The sequence below is a fragment of the Silene latifolia genome, chromosome X, assembly GCF_048544455.1.
Source record: "Silene latifolia isolate original U9 population chromosome X, ASM4854445v1, whole genome shotgun sequence".
NCBI lineage: Eukaryota > Viridiplantae > Streptophyta > Magnoliopsida > Caryophyllales > Caryophyllaceae > Silene > Silene latifolia.
Window position 1 is genome coordinate 247,413,682 of NC_133537.1, and position 26,097 is coordinate 247,439,778.

The 26,097-nt window shown below is 37.3% G+C and overlaps 1 protein-coding gene across 12 annotated transcripts; it reads left to right on the plus strand.

Moving 5' to 3' along the window:
* The first annotated feature begins 21,108 nt into the window (after positions 1 to 21,108).
* Positions 21,109 to 25,082, plus strand: LOC141623886 (uncharacterized). 12 transcript variants are annotated; one of them, XM_074440046.1, is made up of 7 exons: positions 21,149 to 21,476; positions 22,208 to 22,259; positions 22,374 to 22,413; positions 22,566 to 22,651; positions 22,814 to 23,026; positions 23,240 to 23,527; positions 24,697 to 25,082. In XM_074440046.1, exons 3-6 carry the CDS (start codon positions 22,408 to 22,410, stop codon positions 23,352 to 23,354), a joined length of 420 nt encoding a protein of 139 aa, XP_074296147.1. In that variant the 5' UTR covers positions 21,149 to 21,476; positions 22,208 to 22,259; positions 22,374 to 22,407; the 3' UTR covers positions 23,355 to 23,527; positions 24,697 to 25,082. The 12 variants fall into 12 exon arrangements, 1 of the variants encoding a protein (XP_074296147.1); XR_012533704.1 differs by lacking the exon at positions 22,374 to 22,413 and having other exon boundaries at positions 22,760 to 23,026; XR_012533697.1 differs by lacking the exon at positions 22,374 to 22,413 and adding an exon at positions 21,109 to 21,142 and having other exon boundaries at positions 21,337 to 21,476; positions 22,208 to 22,329; positions 22,566 to 23,527.
* Positions 25,083 to 26,097: the final 1,015 nt, after the last annotated feature.

Consider the following 26,097-nt stretch of genomic DNA (forward strand, 5'->3'; position numbering starts at 1 on the left):
TCCTAAGGAAATTTATGTTATTGATATAAATTATACTTCCACTACGACATGGGTACTGGATACCGGTTGTGGTTCTCACCTTTGTAATCATTTACAGGGTTTAAGAGACGTGAAGAGGCTTAGCAAAGGAGATGTGGATCTACGCCTTGGAAATGGAGCTCGAGTAGCGGCCGAATCCAAAAGAACTTATGTATTAGCTTTGCCTAATGGATTTGAGTTGTATTTACATAATTGTTTTTATGTGCCTACACTCTCTAAGAACATTATTTCTATCGCTATGCTAGACATAGACGGTTTTTGTTTTGTCATTAACAACAATCATTGTACTATTTCAAGGAACGACTTGGTTATAGGCCAAGCTTCCTCTATCAATGGCATTTACATTTTAGAAACCTCAAATCCAACTAATGATATCTATAACATCCAATCAAAGAAACTCAAATCAAGTGACCCAAGTGAATCGTTCATTTGGAATTGTCGATTAGGTCACATAAACGAGAATCGCATCAAGAGATTAATTTCGACTAATGTGATTACACCATTTGATTATCAATCATATGGTACGTGCGAATATTGCCTACTTGGCAAAATGACTCGTAATCCTTTTAGTGGTAAAGGGACACGAGCTAGTGAACTATTGGGACTCATGCACACCGATGTGTGTGGACCAATGAGTATCACCGCTCGTGGAAATTATGACTACTTCATAACCTTCACCGATGATTTAAGTAGATATGGGTATATCTATTTAATGAAGCATAAGAGTGAAGCGTTTGAGAAATTCAAGGAATTTCAAAATGAAGTAGAGAACCAATTGAACAAAAGGATTAAGGCACTACGATCCAATCGTGGTGGAGAATATCTTAATCTTGAATTCGATTCACACTTGAAAGGTTGTGGTATCATATCACAACTTTCTCCACCCGGAACGCCACAACTCAATGGTGTTGCCGAAAGGAGAAATTGAACCCTACTTGATATGGTTCGATCCATGATGAGTCAAACCGAGTTACCGAACTCGTTTTGGGGATATGCAATCCAAACTGCAATTCTATCTTTGAATAATAGTCCCACTAAAGCCACCGAAAAGACTCCATTTGAAATATGGAAAGGAAGAGTTCCTAATCTATCCTACATGAAAATTTGGGGATGTGATGCTTATGTCAAGGCAAAAACCGACAATAAGCTTGCCCCAAGATCCGTAAAATGCATCTTTGTAGGTTACCCTTGTAGGTTAATATCCGTATACTACCCTTTAATTGTAGGATTATAACGTAAAATTTATATGTAGTTTATAGTCATAAAACGAAAATAACAATGAGACGATAAAGATATAGAAATAACCTTCGGTCCTAGTGCAAAAGGCAATGAGAAATCAAGTTAGATCTCCTCCTAATCGTTGCACCCAAGATGTCCGAGTAATGCCCTTGTGCTAGAGAGAATCCCCTAATTGCCTTGCAATATCGAGGGGATAGTTTTTGTGAGTTGTGTTGGATGTGAGATCCGAATTCTAGGAGGCACAATTCCCAAAACCCTAATTTTGATTAGCAAATGATCAAATTCGGTTAGACAAGAGGAGAAGCTCTCCTTTTGTCTATGTAGTGCTCGGCCAAACCGAGTGAGTAAGAGAGAAATGGGCTTTTCATTTCCTCTTCACTTAAACTCGTGATCCGGTCCATAGCTCGCTAAGTGTATACGACGCGGTTTCATTATAAACTGTTATCGGTTATCGGAAATTAAGGCATCAACTAATAATACGGGTTAGTTGAATTATTAATACATGTCCGACAAAACAGTATTGTATAATTATATTCAATATACATTTAATTAAATATAAAACGCTTATATTTAATTTTACGAATTAACTGGTTAATTCGCCTTTAGCCCATGATATTTAATCCGTATTAAATATAAGATCTCAACATCACATTTTGACTAATTATTAGTCAAAAAACTCAGACTAACGGTTAGTCAAATTTGCATCTACATGACTGTATTTTCATACCGTCACATCACTCAAACGCATCCTATAGGTGTGACTTTTAGGGACCAGTTGATCACCGCCATCTGTATGACAATAACGTCAAACTTATCTAGCAAGCCAACCGTTATTGATAAACGTGGATCAACTGATAATAATACCAAAAGTATGCCCTTTGATCCTTTTAGAGATTTATAAGTCCTTGCACTAACTGTTAAGGACACCAACCCCAACAAGCTCCCACTTGTCCGTACAAGTGTATGTGCAATGACGTTATCCGCACTAACTGGAGGACACAAGCTCCAACAAACTCCCACTTGTCCGTACAAGTGTATGTGCGATAACCGATTCTCATATTCATTTAAAATTTCTCCCACTCAATGTAAAACAATTTGCAGATCTGGATCCACAAAGGTCGAATTTTACAATCGATCTGGATCTAGAGTGGTTTCCCCGACTAGAGAGTAACTTAACTGATAAAACGAATCCGTATCCGAGCATGGCCATGCATTTCGATTCTGACTCCTCGAGTGGCCCCGAGAAATATCGAGTACTGATAAAGGCTGAATATTTCCTTCAACTCGAACTCCTTCCGATCTAAGCACAACATGAAATGACCCAGAAACAATCTACTTGGCCCCCTATTACGGATGACCGTGAGAAAGAAACCAAAGTCACCCAAAATCGCCCTTAGTCTCAAGAGACAGTCGATAGTCAAAAGAATCGACTCTAAGGATCACCATGGAGGTCCTATCCACGACCGGGCACCGAATGTTATAAAACATTTAGGACTCCACGTCGATGTCACAAGTGTGTCCTACGAAATATCCGTATAAATCGCCTCGTGATTGGTCATCAACTTTGTTGACTTATGGCTAGTTGAACCCACCATCAACCAACGTCACAAAATAATTGCGAGTTATCGGCTCATGTGGGCAATTAAGGACTGTAAAATATAATGTTTGTTTGATTCACTTTGTGGTGTTCAAAATTTGTCGTACAAATCCACATGAAAAACAATATATATATATAAATATCAAAACGATGATGTTGTATTGAGTACAAAAGCGAATGAATCTAATCCATAAAAGAGTACTACAACTTAGGAACACGTTTAATTCCCATGGAATTAACGTGCCCTTCATGCTTATCTTGTCGTAATGCTTTAGTGAGAGGATCTGCTATGTTATCATCGGTAGCAATCTTTTCTATCACTCTCGCCTTTTGCTCCACGTAATCCCGGATTAGATGAGCTTTCCGTTGTACATGTCTAGACTTGTTGCTAGACTTTGGCTCCTTAGCTTGGAAGATGGCACCACTATTGTCGCAATAGATGGTGATCGGGTCATTCGAACTAGGCACTCTGAGATAGCCCATGTAAGAATTGACGCATCCATATCGCTTCCTTTGTAGCTTCAGACGCGGCATAGTACTCGGACTCGATCGTAGAATCTCAGTAATGATGATCTGTTTGAACTCTTCCGGCGATCTGCAGCGCGTATTAAGAGTAAAAACGAATCCGACCGAGATTTCGAGTCATCACGATCCGTTTGGAAGCTAGCATCTGCGAACGGTTGCGCATAGCTTTTGAGAGCCTCCATAAGTCAATGCCCAATCTTTAGTCCTCCGTAGGTACTTAAGAATGTTCTTGACAGCTAACCAATGTGATTCACCTGGATCTTTGTTGGAATCGACTTGTCATACTCAATGCATATGCCACGTCCGGACGTGTGCATATCATGGCATACATGATTGATCCTATTGCCGAAGCATAAGGAATCCGTGTCATGCGCTCTTTCTCTTCCGGTGTCTCGGTGCCGAGACTTGCTCAAATGCACCCCTGGAGCCATAGGAAGGAACCCCTTCTTGGAGTTAGTCATCTTTGAATCTCTCCAGGAATTTGTCTATGTAAGACTCGATCGAGAGATAGCATCCGTCGTGATCTATCTCGATAGATACGGATGCCTAGAATTCTTTGTGCCTCTCCCGGATCTTTCATCTGGAAATGGTTTTTCAACCATACTTTCACCGAAGTTAAGAGAGGTATGTCATTCCCAATCGGGAGTATGTCGTCAACATACAATATTAGGAAGACAATCTTGCTCCCACTCGACTTGATATATAAACATGGTTCCTCGACCGATCGAGTGAATCCATTTTCTTTTATCACTTGGTCGAAGCGATGATTCCAACTCCTTGATGCTTGCTTAAGTCCATAAATGGAACGCTTAAGCTTGCACACTTTCTTAGGATGTCTTTGGATCAATGAAACCTTCGGGTTGTACCATGTACAACTCTTCCTCCAAAAAGCCGTTTAAGAAGGCGGTTTTCACGTCCATTTGCCAAATTTCATAGTCATGAAAAGCGGCAATCGCTAAGATAATCCGAATGGAACGCAGCATGACTACGGGTGCAAAAATCTCATCGTAGTGCAAACCTGGCACTTGGGTGAAACCTTTAGCAACTAGTCGTGCTTTGTAGATATCTTGTTGACCTTCCACGGAATGCTTTATCTTGTAAAGCCATTTGCATTGAAGGGGACGAACCTTAGCAGGTAAGTCAACAAGATCCCACACGTTGTTCTCATACATGGAGTCCATCTCGGATTGCATGGCCTCAAGCCATAGCTTTGAGTCGAATCTGGTCATGGCACCTTTATAGGTTGCGGGTTCACTACTCGTTAAGAGTAGAATGTCATCTATGTCATGTTCCTCGACAGGACCAATGTATCATGCGGGAGGAATAGAGACTCTTCCCGACCTCCTAGGTTCCTCGGGAATATTTACATGGGTAGGGATTGAAGGAATAGGTTCCTCCAATAGTTGCTCGGTATTTGGTTCTGGAATCTCCGACAGTTCGAAGGTTCTATCACTCTTTGCATTCTCGAGAAATTCCTTCTCTAAGAATGTCGCACTAGCCGCAACAAAAACGCGTTGTTCGGTTGGCGAATAGAAGTAATGACCACGTGTTCCTTTAGGATAACCTATAAAGTATGTCTTGACCGATCGCGGGCCGAGCTTATCTTCAGGTCTCCACTTGACATAAGCCTCGCAGCCCCAAACCCGTATAAAGGACAAGTTAGGGACCGTTCCCTTCCATAGTTCATATGGAGTCTTGTCATGAGCTTTAGACGGACTTCGGTTAAGTATTAGAAGCGGTGACAAAGAGCATAACCCCATAATGAATCGGGTAAAACCGTGTGACTCATCATGGATCGAACCATATCAAGTAGTGTTCGATTTCTCCGTTCGGACACACCCATTCACCGAGGTGTTCCGGGTGGAGTTAAGCGTAGGCGATCCCACAGTCTTTAAGGTGTTGATCAAACTCGTGAGAAAGATACTCGCCACCACGATCTGAACGTAGTGTTTTTATCTTTCTACCAAGTAGGTTCTGTACCCTATTTTGGTATTCTTTGAATTTCTCAAAGGATTCACTTTTGTGCTTCATTAAGTAGACATAGCCATATCTACTTAAATCATCCGTGAAAGTGATGAAATACCTATAGCCTTCTCGTGCGGTGATTGACATAGGACCGCATACATCCGTGTGTATGAGCCCTAATAGGTCAGCAGCGCGCATTCCAACACCTTTGAAGGAAATCCGAGTCATCTTACCGATGAGACATGATTCACACGTGCCAAATGATTGAAAATCAAAGGCCGAGATAGCTCCATTTTTAATGAGCTGTTTTACGCGTTTCTCATTAATGTGTCCCATACGGCGGTGCCATAGATACGTTTGATCTTTGTCACCAACCTTTAACTTTTTATTCATTACGTGTAATATTTGGTCGTCGATCTAAAACATAAATTCCGTTCATGGAGACCGCCTTGCCATAAATCATATCGTGTAAAGAGAAAATGCAAGCATTATTTTCTATTACAAATGAAAAACCAAGTTTGTCAAGTCGTAAACTGAAATAATGTTTTTGGAAAGACTAGGAACATAATAGCAATCATATAATGACAACTCAAATCCGCTAGGAAGCTGGATCACATATGTCCCCTTTGAGATGGCAGCCACTCTTGCTCCATTCCCAACACGCAGTCAACCTCACCCTTTACGAGAGGCTCGAGATTTCGGAGGCCCCGCACATGATTACACAGATGAGAACCACAACCAGTATCTAGTACCCAAGTTCCGTAACTTGCATGGTTAATCTCAATCATATGAATAAAAGTAGAAGAAGAAGACATACCAACCGGTTTAACGCGACCCGCTTTTATGTCCTCATGATAAACAGGACATGTCCGCCTCCAATGCCCGATCTTGTGGCGGTGATGGCATTCCATGTTTTCGGTTTTGCTCTTTGTCGCGCCGGATGAGTTGCTCGACTCACCAGGCCCACTCTTACCTGAACCCGACTTCTTGAACTTCGGTTTACCTCGCTAGGTTTGCTCGAGCTTTGCCCTTACCTTTCCCTTTGTTGGACACAACGAGAACATCTTGTTTCACGCTCCCCTTTGAACTTCATGTCCTTCTCGGTGCATTACGAGGAGGGAGTGCGATTCATGGGGAGTTTTCTTCAAATCATTCATATAGTAATTCGCTCTAAATTGCGAATAACCATCGTGGAGTGAGTGAAGAATGCGGTCAATAACAATGTTCTCGCTGATCTTACAATCAAAGGTCTCGGCTTCTCGACATTCTCAATCATCTTTGAGAATGTGTGGGCTAACCGGTTGGCCCTTCGGAGTCTCGCATCAAAGAAGCGAGTGGTATGCTCATAGGTCACGATTCTCGGTGCTTTCGAGAATTCCTTAGTGAGCGTGGTGAAAATCTTGTTTGCACCTTGGGCTATGAAGCGTTTATGCAAATTGGGTTCCATTGCAAAAATGAGTACGTTTTTAATCGCACCCGCTTCCAAGGCGAAATCGTTATACTTGTCGATCTCGTTAACTCGGCCCGTGGGGCCTGGGTGTGACGGCATGGGCTCAGCAGTAACCGAGCTTCCGTCGTCGGGCAAAGCATTCCGTAATCTTTGCCTCCCGATCCGCGCGAAGTTTGATCCATCATTCTTGATCGAGTTGGTGATTCATCGATTCATGAAGATCCGAAGCCAGGACTCACGGTCCAATGTGGCACTAGGCATTGGGTCGTTCAAGTGACCAGCCATTTTGTTATTAGCAGTTTTAACAGTTCGTGATCTACACTGAAAAAGAAAGAAAAACAAAACGAAATAAGCAACTCATCGAGGTGATTTAAGTCTATTTTAAAATTCATTTTAACATGTAGACTCAATGCACTTGCATAATTGATCTCCCTCAAGAATGATACAAGTGATTCCAAGATTCAATTTACGTAAATTGATAAGCCAACTATTTAGCTAATTCTTAGGAAGAACTCTTGGTCGATAGATTTCCGTAAATCCTATCTATAGTCCACCATAGTCACAGGATCGTACGAGTGACCATAGTGTTGAGATAAAATAGGTCAATCGGTTCCAACTTACCCGACGTAGAAGGGGTCATATTATGCCTACCGACGAAGAAGGGAGTCATTGGAGTTTGACCTATAAAGACCGTTCTCAATTTTTGTTTATACGAGGAAGATCCCATCAACTAAATTATAATTCATATTAAGTGAACGAATAACTAGCGTTTGCGTGAATGAATTAATTTGGGTGATGGCTTATAATCGTGTGACATGCGAATGTCAAAGAAAACTAACTCGTGACCTCTATATGTGTCAGTTTTCATGCAATTATTAGGTGGTTTGGTTTTTAGGCGGAATATGATGCATACTATCGTTACAATAAAATAAATAAATGAATGCAATACGTAAATAAAAATTTCCTAGTGTGGCCTATCCTAGTAAAAGGAACAAAATACAACTTTGGAATCCACCGTTGGACCCGAAAAGCTTGTCTTGATGTTCCATCTTTATCCAAGTAGCGGGAGTGAGCATCCGGTCTCCATCTTTAGTCTTCTCAAGAATTACAATTTAAAATTTACAAACATAAACCTATTTACATTCTAAATAAAAAGCGTAATTAAAAGAAATAAAATGGAGATACGAGATCTCAAAATACAACCAAGACCGTGTTCCATCATTACGGCAACACGTTCTACTAAGGCCACACTAAGTTACAACCGTTTGCAAAATAATTAAATACGTAATTAAAAGGCATTCAAAACATTCAAAATATAAACAAGAACGATAAATTAAAATGCATCAACTAAAAAAATAAATTTATTCGTGACATAATTCCGTAATTATGTTAAATTTTTATCCAAACCACCAAAGATAATTAAAATTACATGACAAAACCGCTTTAGTCAAGTTAATTTTAATCCGAGATAATCCGTTACAATAAATCGTTTTAAAGTAACTTTAGTTTACGTGGGTGAACCGTTTCACTAACAAGCGAGAGCATAAAAACGTTTTATGCATAAAATGGCCGAGAAAAAAAACGAAAATTTTTTTTTTCTTCTGTACTGCTGTACGTGAACAGTACCAGGGGCCAAAAAAAAATTTTTTTTTTTTTTTTTATAAATTCGGCTGAAATGCCGAGAGCTTTAAAAGCCAAAAAGAAAAAAAATTTAACACGGCTCAAAACGTGAGCAATGAAAGATCAAAACAAAACGGTTTGATAAAACACAATTGCAATTTTAATCTAATCCGTATAGAAATCAAATTACAATTGTTAATCTTCAACATATTGCAATAATTATCGGTTAAAATTACAACATGTGAAGAAAGATTGAAAACATGAGATCGAATGACCTAAAAATCGTGTGGCACGCATAACGATGCAAAAAAAAACAGAAAACAGGCCGAGTAAGATGGAGGCCACACGGTTTTCAAAAAAAAAATTGCCACACAAAATTTTATGCAATCATTTTGATCGATCTTTGACAAATTGCAATGAATATCGATTACAATACAATATGCAAAGATCGAAAATGAACACAAAACAAAAGACAAACATTACCGTGTAAACTTGACACGGATCACAAGGAACAAAACAAAAAAACGCAAAAAAAAAATTTTGCCGAGTTAAAAAAATGAGCCGTGACATTTTTTTTAACCAAAATTCATCGTTTCAACAATCGTTTGATGAAAAACACATATAAAAATTTACGTGGCCTCGCTCTGATACCACTTGTAGGTTAATATCCGTATACTACCCTTTAATTGTAGGATTATAACGTAAAATTTATATGTAGTTTATAGTCATAAAACGAAAATAACAATGAGACGATAAAGATATAGAAATAACCTTCGGTCCTAGTGCAAAAGGCAATGAGAAATCAAGTTAGATCTCCTCCTAATCGTTGCACCCAAGATGTCCGAGTAATGCCCTTGTGCTAGAGAGAATCCCCTAATTGCCTTGCAATATCGAGGGGATAGTTTTTGTGAGTTGTGTTGGATGTGAGATCCGAATTCTAGGAGGCACAATTCCCAAAACCCTAATTTTGATTAGCAAATGATCAAATTCGGTTAGACAAGAGGAGAAGCTCTCCTTTTGTCTATGTAGTGCTCGGCCAAACCGAGTGAGTAAGAGAGAAATGGGCTTTTCATTTCCTCTTCACTTAAACTCGTGATCCGGTCCATAGCTCGCTAAGTGTATACGACGCGGTTTCATTATAAACTGTTATCGGTTATCGGAAATTAAGGCATCAACTAATAATACGGGTTAGTTGAATTATTAATACATGTCCCAAAAACAAGTATTGTATAATTATATTCAATATACATTTAATTAAATATAAAACGCTTATATTTAATTTTACGAATTAACTGGTTAATTCGCCTTTAGCCCATGATATTTAATCCGTATTAAATATAAGATCTCAACATCACATTTTGACTAATTATTAGTCAAAAAACTCAGACTAACTGGTTAGTCAAATTTGGCATCTACATGACTGTATTTTCATACCGTCACATCACTCAAACGCATCCTATAGGTGTGACTTTTAGGGACCAATTGATCACCGCTATCTGTATGACAATAACGTCAAACTTATCTAGCAAGCCAACCGTTATTGATAAACGTGGATCAACTGATAATAATACCAAAAGTATGCCCTTTGATCCTTTTAAAGATTTATAAGTCCTTGCACTAACTGTTAAGGACACCAACCCCAACAACCCTTTGACTTCTCGAGGTTACTACTTCTACAAACCTCAAGAAAACAAAGTGTTTGTGTCTACTGAGGCTGTCTTCTTAGAAAGCCAGTTTATTTCTAAGAGACAGAGTGGGAAAAATTTTGAACTTGATGAAGTTCAAGAGCCACAAACCGAGATAGAGATGCAAGAAGAAGTTCCTTCGTCATCTAACGCGGTTACTCCTCCTCCTCTTAGAAGAACGGGCCGAGTTATTCGCCATCCCGATCGATATGTGGGACTTATCGAAGAAGATGGAACACTCGATGTGTGGCTTATAGATAGTGACGAGCCCGCCACCTACAAAGCCGCAATCTCTAGTCCAAATTCCTCCTTATGGCTTGAAGCCATGAAGTCCGAAATGGATTCTATGCATGAAAACCAAGTTTGGGACTTGGTAGATTTGCCTAAAGGGGCAAGACCTCTTCAATGCAAATGGATATTCAAAGTCAAGAATGGCATAGAGGGACATGATGATGTCTACAAAGCTAGGCTACTGGCAAAAGGATTTACCCAAGTCCAAGGTCTCCATTATGATGAGACCTTCGCCCCCATAGCCATGCTAAGATCCATACGGATTTTGTTAGCGATCGCCGCATTTCATGATTATGAAATATGGCAAATGGATGTCAAAACCGCTTTTCTAAATGGGCATTTATAAGAGGAGGTGTACATGATACAACCCGAAAGTTTTGTTGATTCTAAGAATCCTAACAAAGTGTGCAAACTTAAGAGATCCATTTATGGTCTTAAGCAAGCATCTAGAAGTTGGAATCATCGATTCAATCATGTTATAAAAGAGAATGGTTTCACTCGAAGTGTTGAGGAACCATGTTTATACATGAAATTTAGTGGGAGCAATGTTGTGTTCCTAATCCTGTATGTCGATGACATACTACTCATTGGAAATGATATTCCGATGTTGTCTTCTGTTAAGAAGTGGTTAGGTAACCACTTCCAAATGAAGGATTTAGGAGAGGCACAACGCATATTAGGTATCCGGATCCATAGAGATAGATCCGAGAGGATATTGGCACTAAGTCAAGAGTCTTATGTTGATAAAATTCTTCGACGGTTCAGCATGGACAAATCCAAAAGGGAATTGGTACCTATGGTAACCGGGACGATATTGAGCAAGACTCAATCTCCCTCCGAACCCCATGATGTTGAACGCATGAAGATTATCCCTTATGCTTCCCCTGTTGGATCAATCATGTACGCCATGATATGCACACGTCCTGATGTCTCGTATGCCTTGAGCATGACGAGTAGATATCAAGGAAATCCAGGTGAGAGTCACTGGATAGCCGTCAAGAACATCCTTAAGTACTTGAGAAGAACTAAGGATTCTATCCTAGTGTTTGGAGGAGACACTGAGCTACGTGTTAATGGATACACGGACTCGAGTTTTCAAACGGATAGAGATGACATGAAATCACAAGCTGGTTTCGTTTTCATGCTCAATGATGGTGCCGTTAGCTGGAGAAGCTTCAAGGAAGCTATAACCGCGGATTCAACAACGGAGGCTGAGTACATTGCAGCATCAGAAGCTGCCAAGGAAGCTGTGTGGATCAGGCAATTCACGGAAGGTCTAAGAGTAGTACCTACCGCCAATGATCCCATCACTCTCTATTGTGATAATAGTGGGACGATCTTCCAAGCGAAGGAGCCAAAGTCTAGTAATAGATCTAGACATGTACTTAGAAAATATCATGTAATAAGAGATTTCATTGAAAGAAATGAAATTGCGATTTGTAAGGTTGGGACAGATGACAACATAGCCGATCCGCTCACCAAGCCTTTATCGTAGGCCAAGCATGATGGACATGTTGCGTCCATGGGACTTAAACGTGTACCAAGTTTTTGTTAGATTTTGAAATGAAATAAAAGTGTAGTTTTTGTTCATGTTCACAATCACATTTGTCTTTTATCTTTAATTTATACATTGTTACATCCAAACGGGTTGTAGTGACAATTGAACCCCGTTAAAGTGAACACGGATTAACATAGTATTTGCCCATAGTCACTTGTATGAGGTGACGTCTCGAAGTGATTAGAGTGTGATGCGATTGATGGCAAGTTCAAGTGCCATAGAGTCATGTGAGATGACTAGTCGATCACATAGGCAGACTGTTAGGAACACTTTGTCGGGCCTTATGACCGCTTATAGAGTTCTGGCAAATTTATATAGCCTGGTCGTGGCGAGAGCTACTATAGTATTCTAATGAGTCGATTCTTTTGACTAAAGACTATTCACCTAAGATGGCATAGTTTCAGATTAACTTTGATTTGTGTTACTACGACCTTCGTAAATGGGGTCAAATGGGCATATTTTGGGTTATGATGGCTGTGGCTAGTCGAAGGGAATGAGTGCGATAGGAATTGTCCACCCCTAGTCAGGGTTATAACAATATCTCAGGGCCACTCGAGGAGTAATGAACTGGAAATGCGTGGCCACGCTCGGAATGTATCCATGGTGGATAAATCCGGTCAACCAGTTACTCTCCAGATCGAGGAAACCACTCTCGATATGATCACTTGCAAGTACGACCTGAAAGACACCTTGCATTGAGTGGGAGATAGTAATAGGACAAGAGAATTGGTGACGCACACTTGTCGAGGACAAGTGGGAGATTGTTGGAATATGTGTCCTCCGACAATAATGTGATCACAACTGTTGATCATGATGATCACATGTTTAAGTCTCATTTTAAAGAATACAATTGGGAAGCATTTTTACTGTCAACTGGTCCACACATATCGGTAATGATTGGCTGACTAGAGTTTGACATTACTGTCGTGCGACGGTGGTGATCAGTTGATCCCCTAGGTCATACCTAAAGGATAATACTCTTAATTGATCATTTAATTAATCATATAACGTTACGAGTTAATTAAATTACTTGAAAATTGACGGACAATTTTGGAAGTAAAATTTACGTATCTCATTATAATCTGATTAAATGAGATACGGTCTAAGTGGTCGAATTGTTTTATTATTTAGATGAAATTATTGTTTACAGAAACAAATTGAAACAGAATGAATTGATTATTATTAATACAGAATGTTGTATTTTATAACTCGGGAAATTATTTCGGTACAAATAATTATGAATTACTAGGTTATGTTTATAAATGACATATTTTGTTAATATGTTGATTTTTAATTGTTAAAAATACATTTTATACACCTAATGTCATGGAACATGTTACATGTGACATATTGACAAAATAATGTGTAAAATGGACTTTCCATGTTACACTATATGTACCGAAATATAAGGGTGGAATAGAGTATTTAGTGTGTTTTATTTTTTATTCAAAAGCATAATTATCACACAAATGCCTACTCTTACATGCCTACTTTTATGGGTAAGATAAAATGCCATGCATTGGCCTAATGCCCTCACCCTACCCGGTTTAGTCATAAGAGGAACCAAGGATTTTCTCTTATTTTTCTTACATACACTACATGCAAAATCTAGTGTAACATTATTCATTCTAACATCATAAAAATATTTTTAGAGAGATAAAAATATTCTCTTCCTCCTTCTTCCTCCTCTTGACCGAAATCCAAAGAGGACCAAAAATATTTTGGGTCATTTTATTTAAATTAATGTTATTCTAGTATTGATAATATTAATTTTATTAAGAGTATATCTTGGGTATTATTCCTTGGGAGGGATACTATACTTGTATCCTTTTGTTCATCCATTTAAGGATAGCTCAAGAACAAGAGAGTAGCAGAACTCTTTTGTGCCCTTTGATCCGAAAATAACAATTTAAGAATGAAGATTTCTTCTTTATTTCACTTATAGTTTGCATGCATAAGATCACCCTTTTAATTTATGACTAAATTAAAATCATAGCATATATGAATATGGTGAGTAAAGAGATCTAGATTTCTAACATTTTATTCGGTTTTATGGTCTTTTACTATTAGGAAACATAATCGGGTAGCGCATGAATTAGCTCATCTTTGCTCTTCGCAACTAGGTAGAAGAGTCTGGGATGCTACGCTGCCTCGATATGTTATGGATTTATGTTACGATGATATTAATAATATGAGGTAATACCGCCTGGGGTGGTTTTTCAAAAAAAAAAAAACTACTTAGGTTAAGATGTCATTTGAGTAACTTTGTGGTGTAGTTCTCACTTCCACTTCATACAGGATTTGATTGATCCTAGTACAATTTTCCCCTTTGTATGATATTTGAAAGTAGTAGCACGTCGGAGTTGGGTGGCAATCTTAAGTTGTCTCATTTTTGTATTCTTTTTTTTTTTTGCTTATAAATATCAGGATTTGTTACTTGTGTTTTAGTTTTGTGATACTGAAAAACAATATCACATGTTATTAGAACAATATCACACCTTATACAAAATAATATCACTATTTCACAATTTCTTTAAATGACTCTCCAATTTTGTGATACTCTGAAACAATATCAGAACTATTATAATAAAATGCCACAAGTCCTTAGAAACAATATCACAATTTTGTTATTAACGTGTTAAACTTACTACTAACATTATGTTTTTTCTTTGTTTTTTTTTTTTTTTTTTTGCAGATTTCTTCACTTGTGAATGTTGATTAAGAGCTTGTGTGCACGCTGAGAAAGTCTATATTACATCATCAACTTAGCAATATCATCTTTATTTACTCATTATACTCACATATACAAATTCTTTCATGCTTAGATGTAATCTAAATCGCAATAATTTTGTATTCTTTCTCCATTTTTGGCTAACAATATCATTAAACTTCAGAATCAATAATATAGTGTTACCAAGATTTGCGTTTTGTATTTTACAATATCACACGTTATTGTAAACAATATCACACTTCATTTGAAACAATATCACCATTCTTCTGAAATAATACCATCACTTCACGCTTAATTGTAGAAAATACCCCTTGTGTGATATTGTTATACAATATCACATGTGCTTATAAGTAATATCACTCTGTATACAAAACAATATCACGGTTAAAAGTATATTAAAAGGAGTCTCCAATTTTGTGCTACTGTGAAACAATATCACAACCAGGTAAATAAAATACCACAAATCATTAAAAATAATATCACACTGTGTGTAAAACAATATCACACTATATAAAAAAATAATATCATCACATCACGCTTAATTGTAGACAATACCCCTTGTGTGATATTGTTATACAATATCACTCTGTATACTTAACAATATCATGGTTAAAAGTATTTTAAAAGGAGACTCCAATATCACATGTACTTATAAACAATATCACTCTGTATACTTAACAATATCACGGTTAAAAGTATTTTAAAAGGAGTCTCTAATTTTGTGCTACTGTGAAACAACATCACAACCAGGTAAATAAAATACCACAAACCATTAGGAACAATATCGCATTGTATGTAAAACAACATCACACTATATACAAAACAATATTAAAGTAAAAATGATTTTTAAATCCCTATCCACTTTTGTTATATGAGAAACAATATCCAGTACGCTTGTATCATTGTGTCTGGCTGCATTATAGTCTGGATAACTAAGCTTCAAGCCAATATAAAAGAGACAGTGGATAAACAACTTTCATTTTCTCATTTGCCTGAGAAATTAATACATCTTAATATACATAATAGTGTGAAATACATATCTCAATCTATACATCGAACAAAAAGAAAATGGAATGTACAGAACATTGGTAAAAGAGGCAATAACTTGGGTATTCAGTTGCACTATTCATCTAAACCCGCCAAAACATAACTATTAACACAACGGGTTGGTACATAACATGGTTAATTCTATTGTGCGTGCTTCAACTGTGATTTTGATGTTGTCTTGCTAACTTTAATCTGCAATAACAAGTTCAGAAAATTAAAAAATTAGGACATTAAAATTAGAGTTCACAGAATAGTCTTTTTTTTTAACCAAAAGAAAAATGTACCAATTATCAAAATCCGAGACAACACTAGTGTGTATGTAAGTAGAAGAGAAGCAAAAGCAACAAGAACCCTTGAGGGACTAATTGGACCTAACTATGCTACTCGTGCTCGATTAACTAGATGATGAGGCATCATTTGACTCCTCGGATGCATCGTTAGAGTTCACCATTTCTGAGAAATCACAAACAAAATCAAAGAGAGTAACAGGAGTACATTGTCCAGGAAATAAGGCTCGATACAAACCTAAGCCTGACTTGACAGAGATTGGAGAGTTGTTTTGACTTGAGATGTTGTTGCCTCTTCGTCGGGAGGACTCGATCTTGGAAGATGTTGCTTGAGTAGGACGTGATGATGACGATGAAGGCCTGCCAAGTGATGGCAATATACTATGTGATCTTAAAAAGGATACTAAGGCATGTTTTGTAGATTGTAGAACACGCAATATCTTCAAATTCAAAGTATCAAAACTTGCGCCCTCCTGGATATAAATAATTACATGGCATACCTGCAATTGAGTTGCAAATCATTCCTTAATGTCATGGAGTTGAGTAACAGGCATGGGCAATGACTTCAAAACCAGCAAACTTTCTTGTTACCCTTGTACAAAAGCAGAAGGAGATACCACAATGATACTAATACATCAGTAATTATTTACTCACTTGTCTACCATCAGTCTATCACTCATTCTACTTATTGGTCTTAAAGTTGAGTCTAAAGTACAAGTAACTACATAGATTCATTAAAGAGTAACAATATAAAACAGATGACTCTTGCTTAACACATGTATTTGTGAGACGGATAATCGGCTAAAGTAGCAGCAAATATGTGATATTTATAATATGTCAAACAATTTAGAACCTAGGTAAGCTTAGAATGACAAAAGCATGGAAACGATTAATATGATGCATCATAGAGCTAGGTAATTCCTAAATGTAACCATGATTCTCCAATATAACCAATTCTTTAAAAAATAAAATTATCTAATCCATACTCTTTAAAAATCCCAAAATCCCCTTACTGTAGCTGTAACAGTATAATTTGCATTTTCTGACCATTCTACCCTTCTCTTTATTCCTCTTGATCCCGTGTCACATCACTTCCTTCTGCTTCTCTTCTCCCTTTCATCAATTGATGAATTATCCTTTCTCTCCCTCACTAAATCTATACCATCAATCCTCTCTCAAGTGCAATTCTCTCTCTATTTGCGACACCCCCATACTCCAAGTGCCTTACCAGGACCACTCAGGTATAAAGCTGTCACCATCTCGGTTTCCCGAGGCAATGATAATCAAAAGACAATAAAGAAACAACATTTAAATAGTATAAAGTTGAAGTGAGTAAATACAATCCAAAACCAGATGCGAAAATACGGTTTACATAATCTTAAAACACTGTCTAACGAAACTATCAAAACGACAGCGGAAGACTCTATCATCTGATGGCGACACATCCCAGCTATCCCATGTATCTCGACTTATACCTGCTCAACAACTGCTCACCATCCCCGAATGGATCACCACAATTTTTAAAACAACTAAATGGGGTCAGTACTAATCACACAATTTACATAACTCAACAAAACAAAACACAACACAGCTCAATCGTCACAGATATACTCCGAACTCCATCACCAACTCCACAATACTGACTACACACTAAAGTGTGTAGCCCTGCCAGAGTACCCATCACAACAGGTTACTCCTCGCCGCCAGTGGGGGACCCGCAGCCGTTCCCACCTAAACCCCGCTCATCTCCGTCGAGCGATAAATCCAAATCCATTAAAGTGCACATCCCTTCTGTGGGGGGTTCCACAGAAGGCGAATCATGGGTGTGAAGCCACTCCCGCAAGTGACTCCACTCAGCCAGGGATGCGCCCCGAAGAACACAGATAGATACAATCAATCACAACTACTAATCAGCAATCAAACCCAACAACTGTCACAATATGAATATGGTACTTTACAACAATCACAATCAACAACAAACCACATTATGTGACTAATACTGAGTAGGGAAAACCCTACCTGGGATGCAATACAATTAGACGATCTCAACAGCTGTTATCAAAAAGCCTCCTCTACGAATTCTCCTTCTAACATATGATCACATAATTACTAACAATCATAAAAACTAACAAAACCCCCAAACTCCCAAATTAGGGTTTAAACAAACTTAATAAAATACTATAAAATCGGTACGTAGATCTTACCCTCGACGCAAGAATCACAAGAATGTAAAGCATGATGAATTCCGACCTCTCAAGCTCCGGGATTTGTCAATAATGTGAAAGATGCGAAGTACGTAGGTTGAAATCTCTTTTTTTGAAGTAATTAGGTTTGATAAAAGTGTATTATGAAAGTGAAGGAAAGGTTTATATACTAATTCGCATTATTAACAAAACCCGACAAAACATTACCCGTAAACCGAGATACTCGATCGAGTAGCTGACGTACTCGATCGAGTACCCAGGATGCTCGATCGAGTATCCTACAGGCAGAATACTTTTCTAAAAACCAAAACACCCTTACTCGACAGAGTAAGGTCCACTCGATAGAGTACCCAGAACTCATAAAATCGTAGTATTACACTATTAGTCTGTCTTAATCTGCTTCATCTTCTTGAATCATGGTATGATCTATTTCCTTTTCATTCGCTCACTTTATTATTACGAATTCCAAAATTTTGGATATATTTGTATACAGTTTTTCTAACGATTAGTATGTAATCTGGATTTTGCATGTTGTGTATTTTGTATGAATTTAAAGGGATTGTTGTTTGTTATCTTGATTTTATCTTATAATAAATATATCTTCTGAGTTTTGCATGTTGTGTATTTTTGGATGAATTTAAAGTGTTATCTTCTGAGTTTTGCATGTTGTAGAAAGCTAATGCTCTATGCCTTTACTACATTCCTCTCTCTTTTCTCTTTCACCTATGGAATTCATCGGCTGCCATTTTTTCCCCGGCACTATTCATACTTTGCACTATTCTCTTCGTCATAGACTTTCAGTTTTCCTTCTATTGTTTATGTCCATCTATTTTCCAATGAAGGCAAAAACTTGAGAAAGACGGTTTCTCACTAAATTATTGAGATACCACCATTTCCTCTTTGCTAACTTAGAAGAAAAACTGTGTACTTCCTACCCCTCTGACCCATTTTGAGTGGGAGTGCCTCTTTATAATCGTTTTACTAATAATCATGATTTCCTTATGTTGTTTAAGTTACTATATTGAAGTTAATACTTTGATATGTCAGTACTAATGCATACTTTGCACTATTCAGGTGAACTTACACGGCACCTGCATAGACCTTGGACATGTTGTGCATATAGAACTATTATTTGATTGATATTTAGTCAGAGAAAGACAAGAACAAGGTCGGCATTCCTCAGCTTCGTCCAAGTGTCAAAAGCCGGATCATTGCAATACCTTAAGGAAAATTTTACCTAAGATTTGTTTTTTGTGCTTTTTTTAAAAATTAAAACATACAGAAAAAGTATCACTCGACCTAGCAAAGGATATTGTCGAGGTGTCTTCCCATGTATGTGTCTTGGTTTATTGTCTCAGATCAATAGCTTTAGAGTCAGAGGGAGACCAGGGGGTATATGCCTATGTGGCCAAGCGACTCCAAGTCGGAGATATCAGATGACTTGATCCACATAACCTCACATTCATAATTTTGGTAGTGTGAATGGCTTACTCCATATAACCCCCAAGATTAAAGGAGTTGAAACTTGAAACCAAAAGCTATCAGCTAGCTTAGTTGATTATAGATTAAAAAAATCAACATCAAAACTGTCCTTTGCGATTTGTGAATCATTTCACCAAAGAAAACAACCAATAAAATCTGAGTGTAAAACACTCAATTATAGTCCACTAACAGTCTAACAAACCTGCAAAAGTGTCAAGTAAAGGCAATAAAAGCACTCTCATATCGGTCTATGTTGATGTTTGAAGTGATCTCATCCTACAAGAAAATGGTCTGATAACAGTTTGTTTTTGCTGATTATTTACAGGCTTGAAGAAATACCAACCAAGTTAAAAAGCCAAGTCAAAACTCAAAAGTACAAAAAAGGTAGAAGCTGAGATAGTCGATTTGAAGATATCATTTATGAAACGGCTAAATAAGGGCTCCAACATTGTGATAATGGACTCGTATGTTGTCCCTTTTCTACTACACATAAGTTTACTGGCTTGTATTGTCGTAATTGTTTCCAACTCTCCCTTATTCCCATGGTTCTTGCCCATTTATCGTTCAAAAGGTCCATCGAATTTGGTCCCTATGCCCCTAAGTTTGCGGGTCGTATAGCCATAGGTTAAGATTTACAGTTTCAAGACCTCAAAAAGTGGGTTTATTTAAGCTTGCAGGTCGGGTTAGAATTGGACAGGTCTATATGATTCTAATTTATTCAGAACCTGTGTGTTTTGGTGTAGGTATTCAGACTACGCAAAAATAGCCGCGAAGACATTGGCAAGTTTGGGATTCAAAAATCAAAAACTCTTAGATCATGTTAGATGGTTTCTCGGAGGGAAAGGGTTGGTCACATAGTCGGTTGGGGACGGAGTCATACAATCCGTCTTTTGCTGAGATATTTACGCCATCTCGTATTATCTCAGGATGCACTGGCACCATCAGTTCTACTATTCAAACTACCATGAGACTGCTTCCTTGCTCCAAGTAAAGGTTTTAGGTCTTGTTTAAAGTTCTCTGAATCTTAAATTCATTGAAACGGAAAGCCAATTTTGTTGATTTTTTCAAGCCATTTATGCTCATGTTATGTTCATAACTGAAGCCAAAATTACATGTGACATTCCTTCATGCTGCCATTGTCGGAAATGTCCTAACAACTCGCATAAATATCACTACATAAGCGCGTAATAGGTCTTGAAGAACTATTTTTACGTCTCTCTGGTCAACTCCACCCACATTGGGATTACTCGTAAATACCTATAAAAAAGTTATTAATGAAAACAGCTATACGATCTTATTTAAGAATTTATATTATTAATAACGTCTTACATACACTATAATATACGAACTAATAAAATAAAGGTTGGAAGGTCGTTTGAGCCCAATTCAAGGGATATGCTTTATTGTATAATCTTATTACATGTACTATTTCAGTTCACTAATGTTTTCATAGCATGTTTTTGGGTCCAAGATCTAGGAGTAGGCTTCGTAAATTGCTCTTGTACAAGTTAGCAATTTTTGGTTCAAGTGGGTCATCAGGATTAGGATCCGACAGTAGCAGCAATACATGAAGGCCTCATTTTTATATCTTTGATTTTTGGTTTTTCTTTTTGCAGAAACTATATTTGTGAGAGTTTATGAATCACGGATGGATCTATTGAGGGATGTTATTATAAGGCCGGCAGGAACTCCATATCATGACGATCTTTTCGTCTTTGGTGTCGTATTTCCACCTTTATAGCCAAGTGAACCACCGGTATGATCTCGTGACTAATATTTTTTTTGTTTGAACACTTCTACCTTGTTACAATGCACCTTTGAAAAGCCTTATTTATGATTTGACTCGAATTATTTCCTAAGGGAATAATGATTCTTTTTAGTCTGCTTGGTGGAAGGAAGTAGTGAAACTAAATGAGATTATGTTATAATTGCCATATCTTTCATCAGCAATCGAAATACTGAGATCAGCTTGTGATGATTAATGGTCTATACGTGTCCAAGTGTACAACTCAACCAATATCTTATTTTTTCTTTTTAGGGGAGGGAGTGAAATTTCTTGTGGTTGTTCCCTACTACTGGTAGACCTGTGTCAGGGCTTCTGAACTCTACACTTTGTGTGTCTGTGGTGTCGTCTCATAGATTCAAGGAGTTTTCGTAATATAGGAGTCCAAATCAATCGTTTCCTTGCAATAACCAACTTCCCCTATCTAACACTGAATAACCCTGTATGCACCATTGACACATATCATTGCATTATACGTAGAAAATAAATATGACAGGTTCTTAGATTAGCCTTAGTTCATTTTCAGTGAGAGTTATCTATTCTATTCTTTTGTGATTGCATTAGCACTTAGGCCGTTGAGATTATTGAGCAGACTAATTTCTTGGTTGTTGCCTGGTAGAGTTGGATTTACACATGTATGTTGAACATAGACAATATCAGCAGGTTGGGTCTTTCAATTAATTACAATCCTTTTCCGTTTTTAGATGCCTTTGATCCAAGCTTCACCCCAAATACAACTGATCTTTCTGTGAGAGGGTATGGCTTTGCGATCAGCCTGATTTTGACTTGTTAGTATGATTGCTTGCCTTACATAGTTTCCATTTTGGTACAATTTCTTCTCTTATTTGTTTATTTATTTCAATTTAATAGAGCATCGGAGATTTAGCGGTCGTGCCATATTGTGATGAAGGTTTGATGATATATAGCGTTAATCAAACAATAACTAATTCTGAACCTTAGATTGATTTTATTCATTCTAAATCAGTATTCATATATAAGTGGCAATCGTCTTCATTTGCTTTTTACTATTTTTCCTACTAATTCAGCATGTTTTTTTATTAGGCAACTTATATATGGATACCGGTTTTGAAGACGGAGTCGTGCCCTTCGATGCTGGAAGCTAGCATCGACAGACAAAAATGCTCTGAGTAAGTATCTCTCTTTTCAGTTGAATAAGTGTTTCTCTTTTCAGTTGAATAAGTATTTCTCTTGCTTACGTTGGAAACATTAGTTTGTTTATTTTTTGGTGTGTTGAGGAGCTTGAGCCATGGCAGCTCTTGGTTCTCTGTTTGACAGTGTTGTTCGTTAAGGGTGGAGAGGCATCGATATCTGGATATGGTGGTGCAAGTGGTAGCCGAAAGGGTCTTGGTGAATCTGGGCTGCTCCGCTGGTGAACGAAGTGGAAGAGCATGGTGCCTGAATAGACTTTTTTGCCAGTATCAGTGCGAGGGGGTGGAGGCCTCGAGCGAGGTGACTGGGGAATATACGACCTTCTACGCACAATTTGTCTCCGTATTTTGTGGGTAGGGCGGTTGTGTCTGTATTTTGTGCTACCTCGTCTCATTTTTATTACCCTCGTATGATTTTTGATGGTCAACCGTTATCAGTTTTGACCATAATTTTCTGCAAATATACATAAAATTACTTGGTGAAATTTATCATGTTTGATTTATCTCAACTTTTAATATTCATATTTTCATGTATTCTGAGCGGATTTGTTGTGTATGATTTTACAGCTCCGATCGGCCTCATCCGATATGCAACTCTAAAAGTGTGGATAGGGGCCACCAGTTTGATTTCATATCTTCATCACAACATCCCAAATGTGAATGGTGGATCAATTCCCAATGAAGATTTTAGACCTCCAGCAGGTTTAAAGTTGTTCCTCGCTGATACACATTTGTTCTCACATACACTAACAAGGTTTACTGAGTTGGAAGAGAAGGTGGCTACTTCACAAACTAAATTTATGCAAATGCCTTCCGAGAAAGAGGAAGAAATTTCTAATCCAGTTCATTCATTAGGTACTGTCGTGCTGCTATCTCATTACTCAGTTTCTAATTCTAGCATTCTTTTACTTTTAGCATATGTAATACCTTGAATCTGTTTTCATGGGAATCATTGTGGTATTCTTGGATCACCCCCTCTCAGACCATGTGTTGAGGTTCAATAGTATCTCACATGTGTTATCCGTGTCCATTTTCTTGCATAGCTTTTTTATACTCTTCCATAATATGGCGACTTGTACGGGGCAGTCTCTTATTAATTACTATGTTAGAGGCTATATACACATGCCAAGTATGCTGCGGATTTATTCAAACTTAATTGTTTCATTTTCTCTTGGTAATTTTATGTACGTCTTGAGTGCGTCAAAGTTGTCACAACATGGTAATTGAATCTTGCCTTTCATATTTTCTTTGGTTTTTAGCTTCTTGCTCACAATTGTTTTTAGGGATATTCTACATGGTACCCTTACACTTTTTAAACATACATGGTACTCCTAATTGTTGTCATTATCACTAACTGTACCCCTAAATTTTATTTTCCGTCAATTAAACTCAGTTTTAGGGGTTAAGTGATTAACCAAACTTGTCATTTATCATCCCATGACAAAATGACTCTATTAGGCTCAATATCCATCTTTGGACGTGATAATTTGGCAAGGAATCAATAAATTTTCCGTTAAAATTTTTTTATCCCATTTATATCAATAAATATTAGAATCGAGATGGATATTGAGCTAATAGAGTCCTTATGTCATGGGATAATAAATGACAAGTTTGGTTACGCGTCCAAGTCATTACCTAACGCCTAAAACTGAGTTTAGTTGGTTGAAAATAAAGTTTAGGGGTACACTTAGTGATAATGACAACAATTAGGGGTACCATGTATGTTTTAAAAAGTGTAGGGGTACCATGTAGAAAGTCGAAAAATTGAGGGGTACTATGTAGAATAAAGTCTGGTTCTTTACGTGAATTTGTTTGGTGTGTAAGTCTTGTTTAGCTTGCTCTTGTTGTCATTATACTTGGTTAGGCTGTTTTTTATATTGGAAATTGAGATACTTTGTTATAGGATGATTAGTTTTATCAATTGAATTAAGTTTTGGGGTTGTGTTTACTGAACTAATTGATCGTTGATTTGGGATTAGCTTCAGGATTGTAACATTGGTTGTTAATTGTATCAAGAGATGCAGATCACTTGGGCGAGTTTTCGGCTAGCAATGCAAAGTAATATGGAGACTTGAGCCAGAGGGTCGGCTAGCAATGCAAAGTGATATGGAGACTTGAGCTAGGGGTTTACATTTCTCATCTTTTGAAATGAATGCCAAACAAGCCTTGACCGTGTAAATTAATTATACTCTTTATATCGATAGTTACATGAACTTTATTAGTTTTCTTGAATTCAAGAGAAGTACAACATAATGTGGAGGTTAATTTGTTTTAGTCAGTTGTTTATACGATCCATCATTTATTCTTACTAGCGATAACAAGTTTGTAATAGCATTTTCAAGTGTTCCTTTTGCACGGACAAGTATGAGTTACTCTCTTTAGAATATATGTTTCATGACGTTTGTAAGCAATGACATGCATTGTGTTCGGGCCAACGTTTAAAAATATATGATGAACCATGTACCGTTATGTTTTTTTTTTTTTGAGGAAATGTACCATTATGTTTTGATATGTCCAAATTACTTAAACGTACTATTTAGCCAAATTGGGGCAACAACTAGTTGCTCATAAAAGATAATGACAATAAACTACGGTGGCCTTTGTACGAAAAACCAGGGAATAACGAACGAACATATGACGAAACGGTAACCTACAAGGCATGAATTTTTAGGCGATTTACATGAATTATGGTGACCTGTGTACCTCAATATAATGAAGAATAATAAAAATTACAAGAGTTAAAAGCATAAACATAAGAAATTTACTCAATCTATGATTAACCACCAACAAGTGAAGATTTAAACAAGTTTCTGCAGTTAATAAAAGAAAGAAACACACAAACCCTAGAAAATTGCACAGTACAATGAAAACATGTAAATCACTTGAAAAATAGGGAAATCAAATACAGTAAACAATCTACTAAAACGAAACATAATAAACGCAGTAAGATGACTAGTAATTGCAAATATATGTAGCAAACACAACAATTACATGAAAATAAAACTGAAATTACAAATTAAAGATAAAGAGATGTACCTAGCATCGCAATCGTTGATAAGAAATAGAAGAACGACAAATGATTGAGCTTAGATTGAATTCGAAACATAGAAATCGTCAGAAAATTAGGGATTCTATTGATAAAGCATCGAAGAAGATATAAGGTAGAGAGAGAAAGACTTTAGGCGAGAATGAATGAATTTGGACAGAATAAGGAGTATTTATATGCGCGTGATGAAATTACCATATTGCCCTTAATTATGTGCGTTAAATGATGGGCGTTAGATCTCTTAAATTTGACGGCTAGTATTAATCCTCAATCCTCAAATATATGAGTCATACTTACATGATCCCATATATATATATATATATATATAAGGCAAGATCCGGTGAGTTTGTCACTTTTCGTGAGTTACCCCCGCATTTAT

Coding starts and splice junctions, on each gene's coding strand:
- LOC141623886 (XM_074440046.1), top strand. Junction 22,652..22,813: donor GACAGACAAAAATGCTCTGA/GTAAGTATCTCT, acceptor TTGTTCGTTAAG/GGTGGAGAGGCATCGATATC. Junction 23,027..23,239: donor TTTGTCTCCGTATTTTGTGG/GTAGGGCGGTTG, acceptor ATGATTTTACAG/CTCCGATCGGCCTCATCCGA.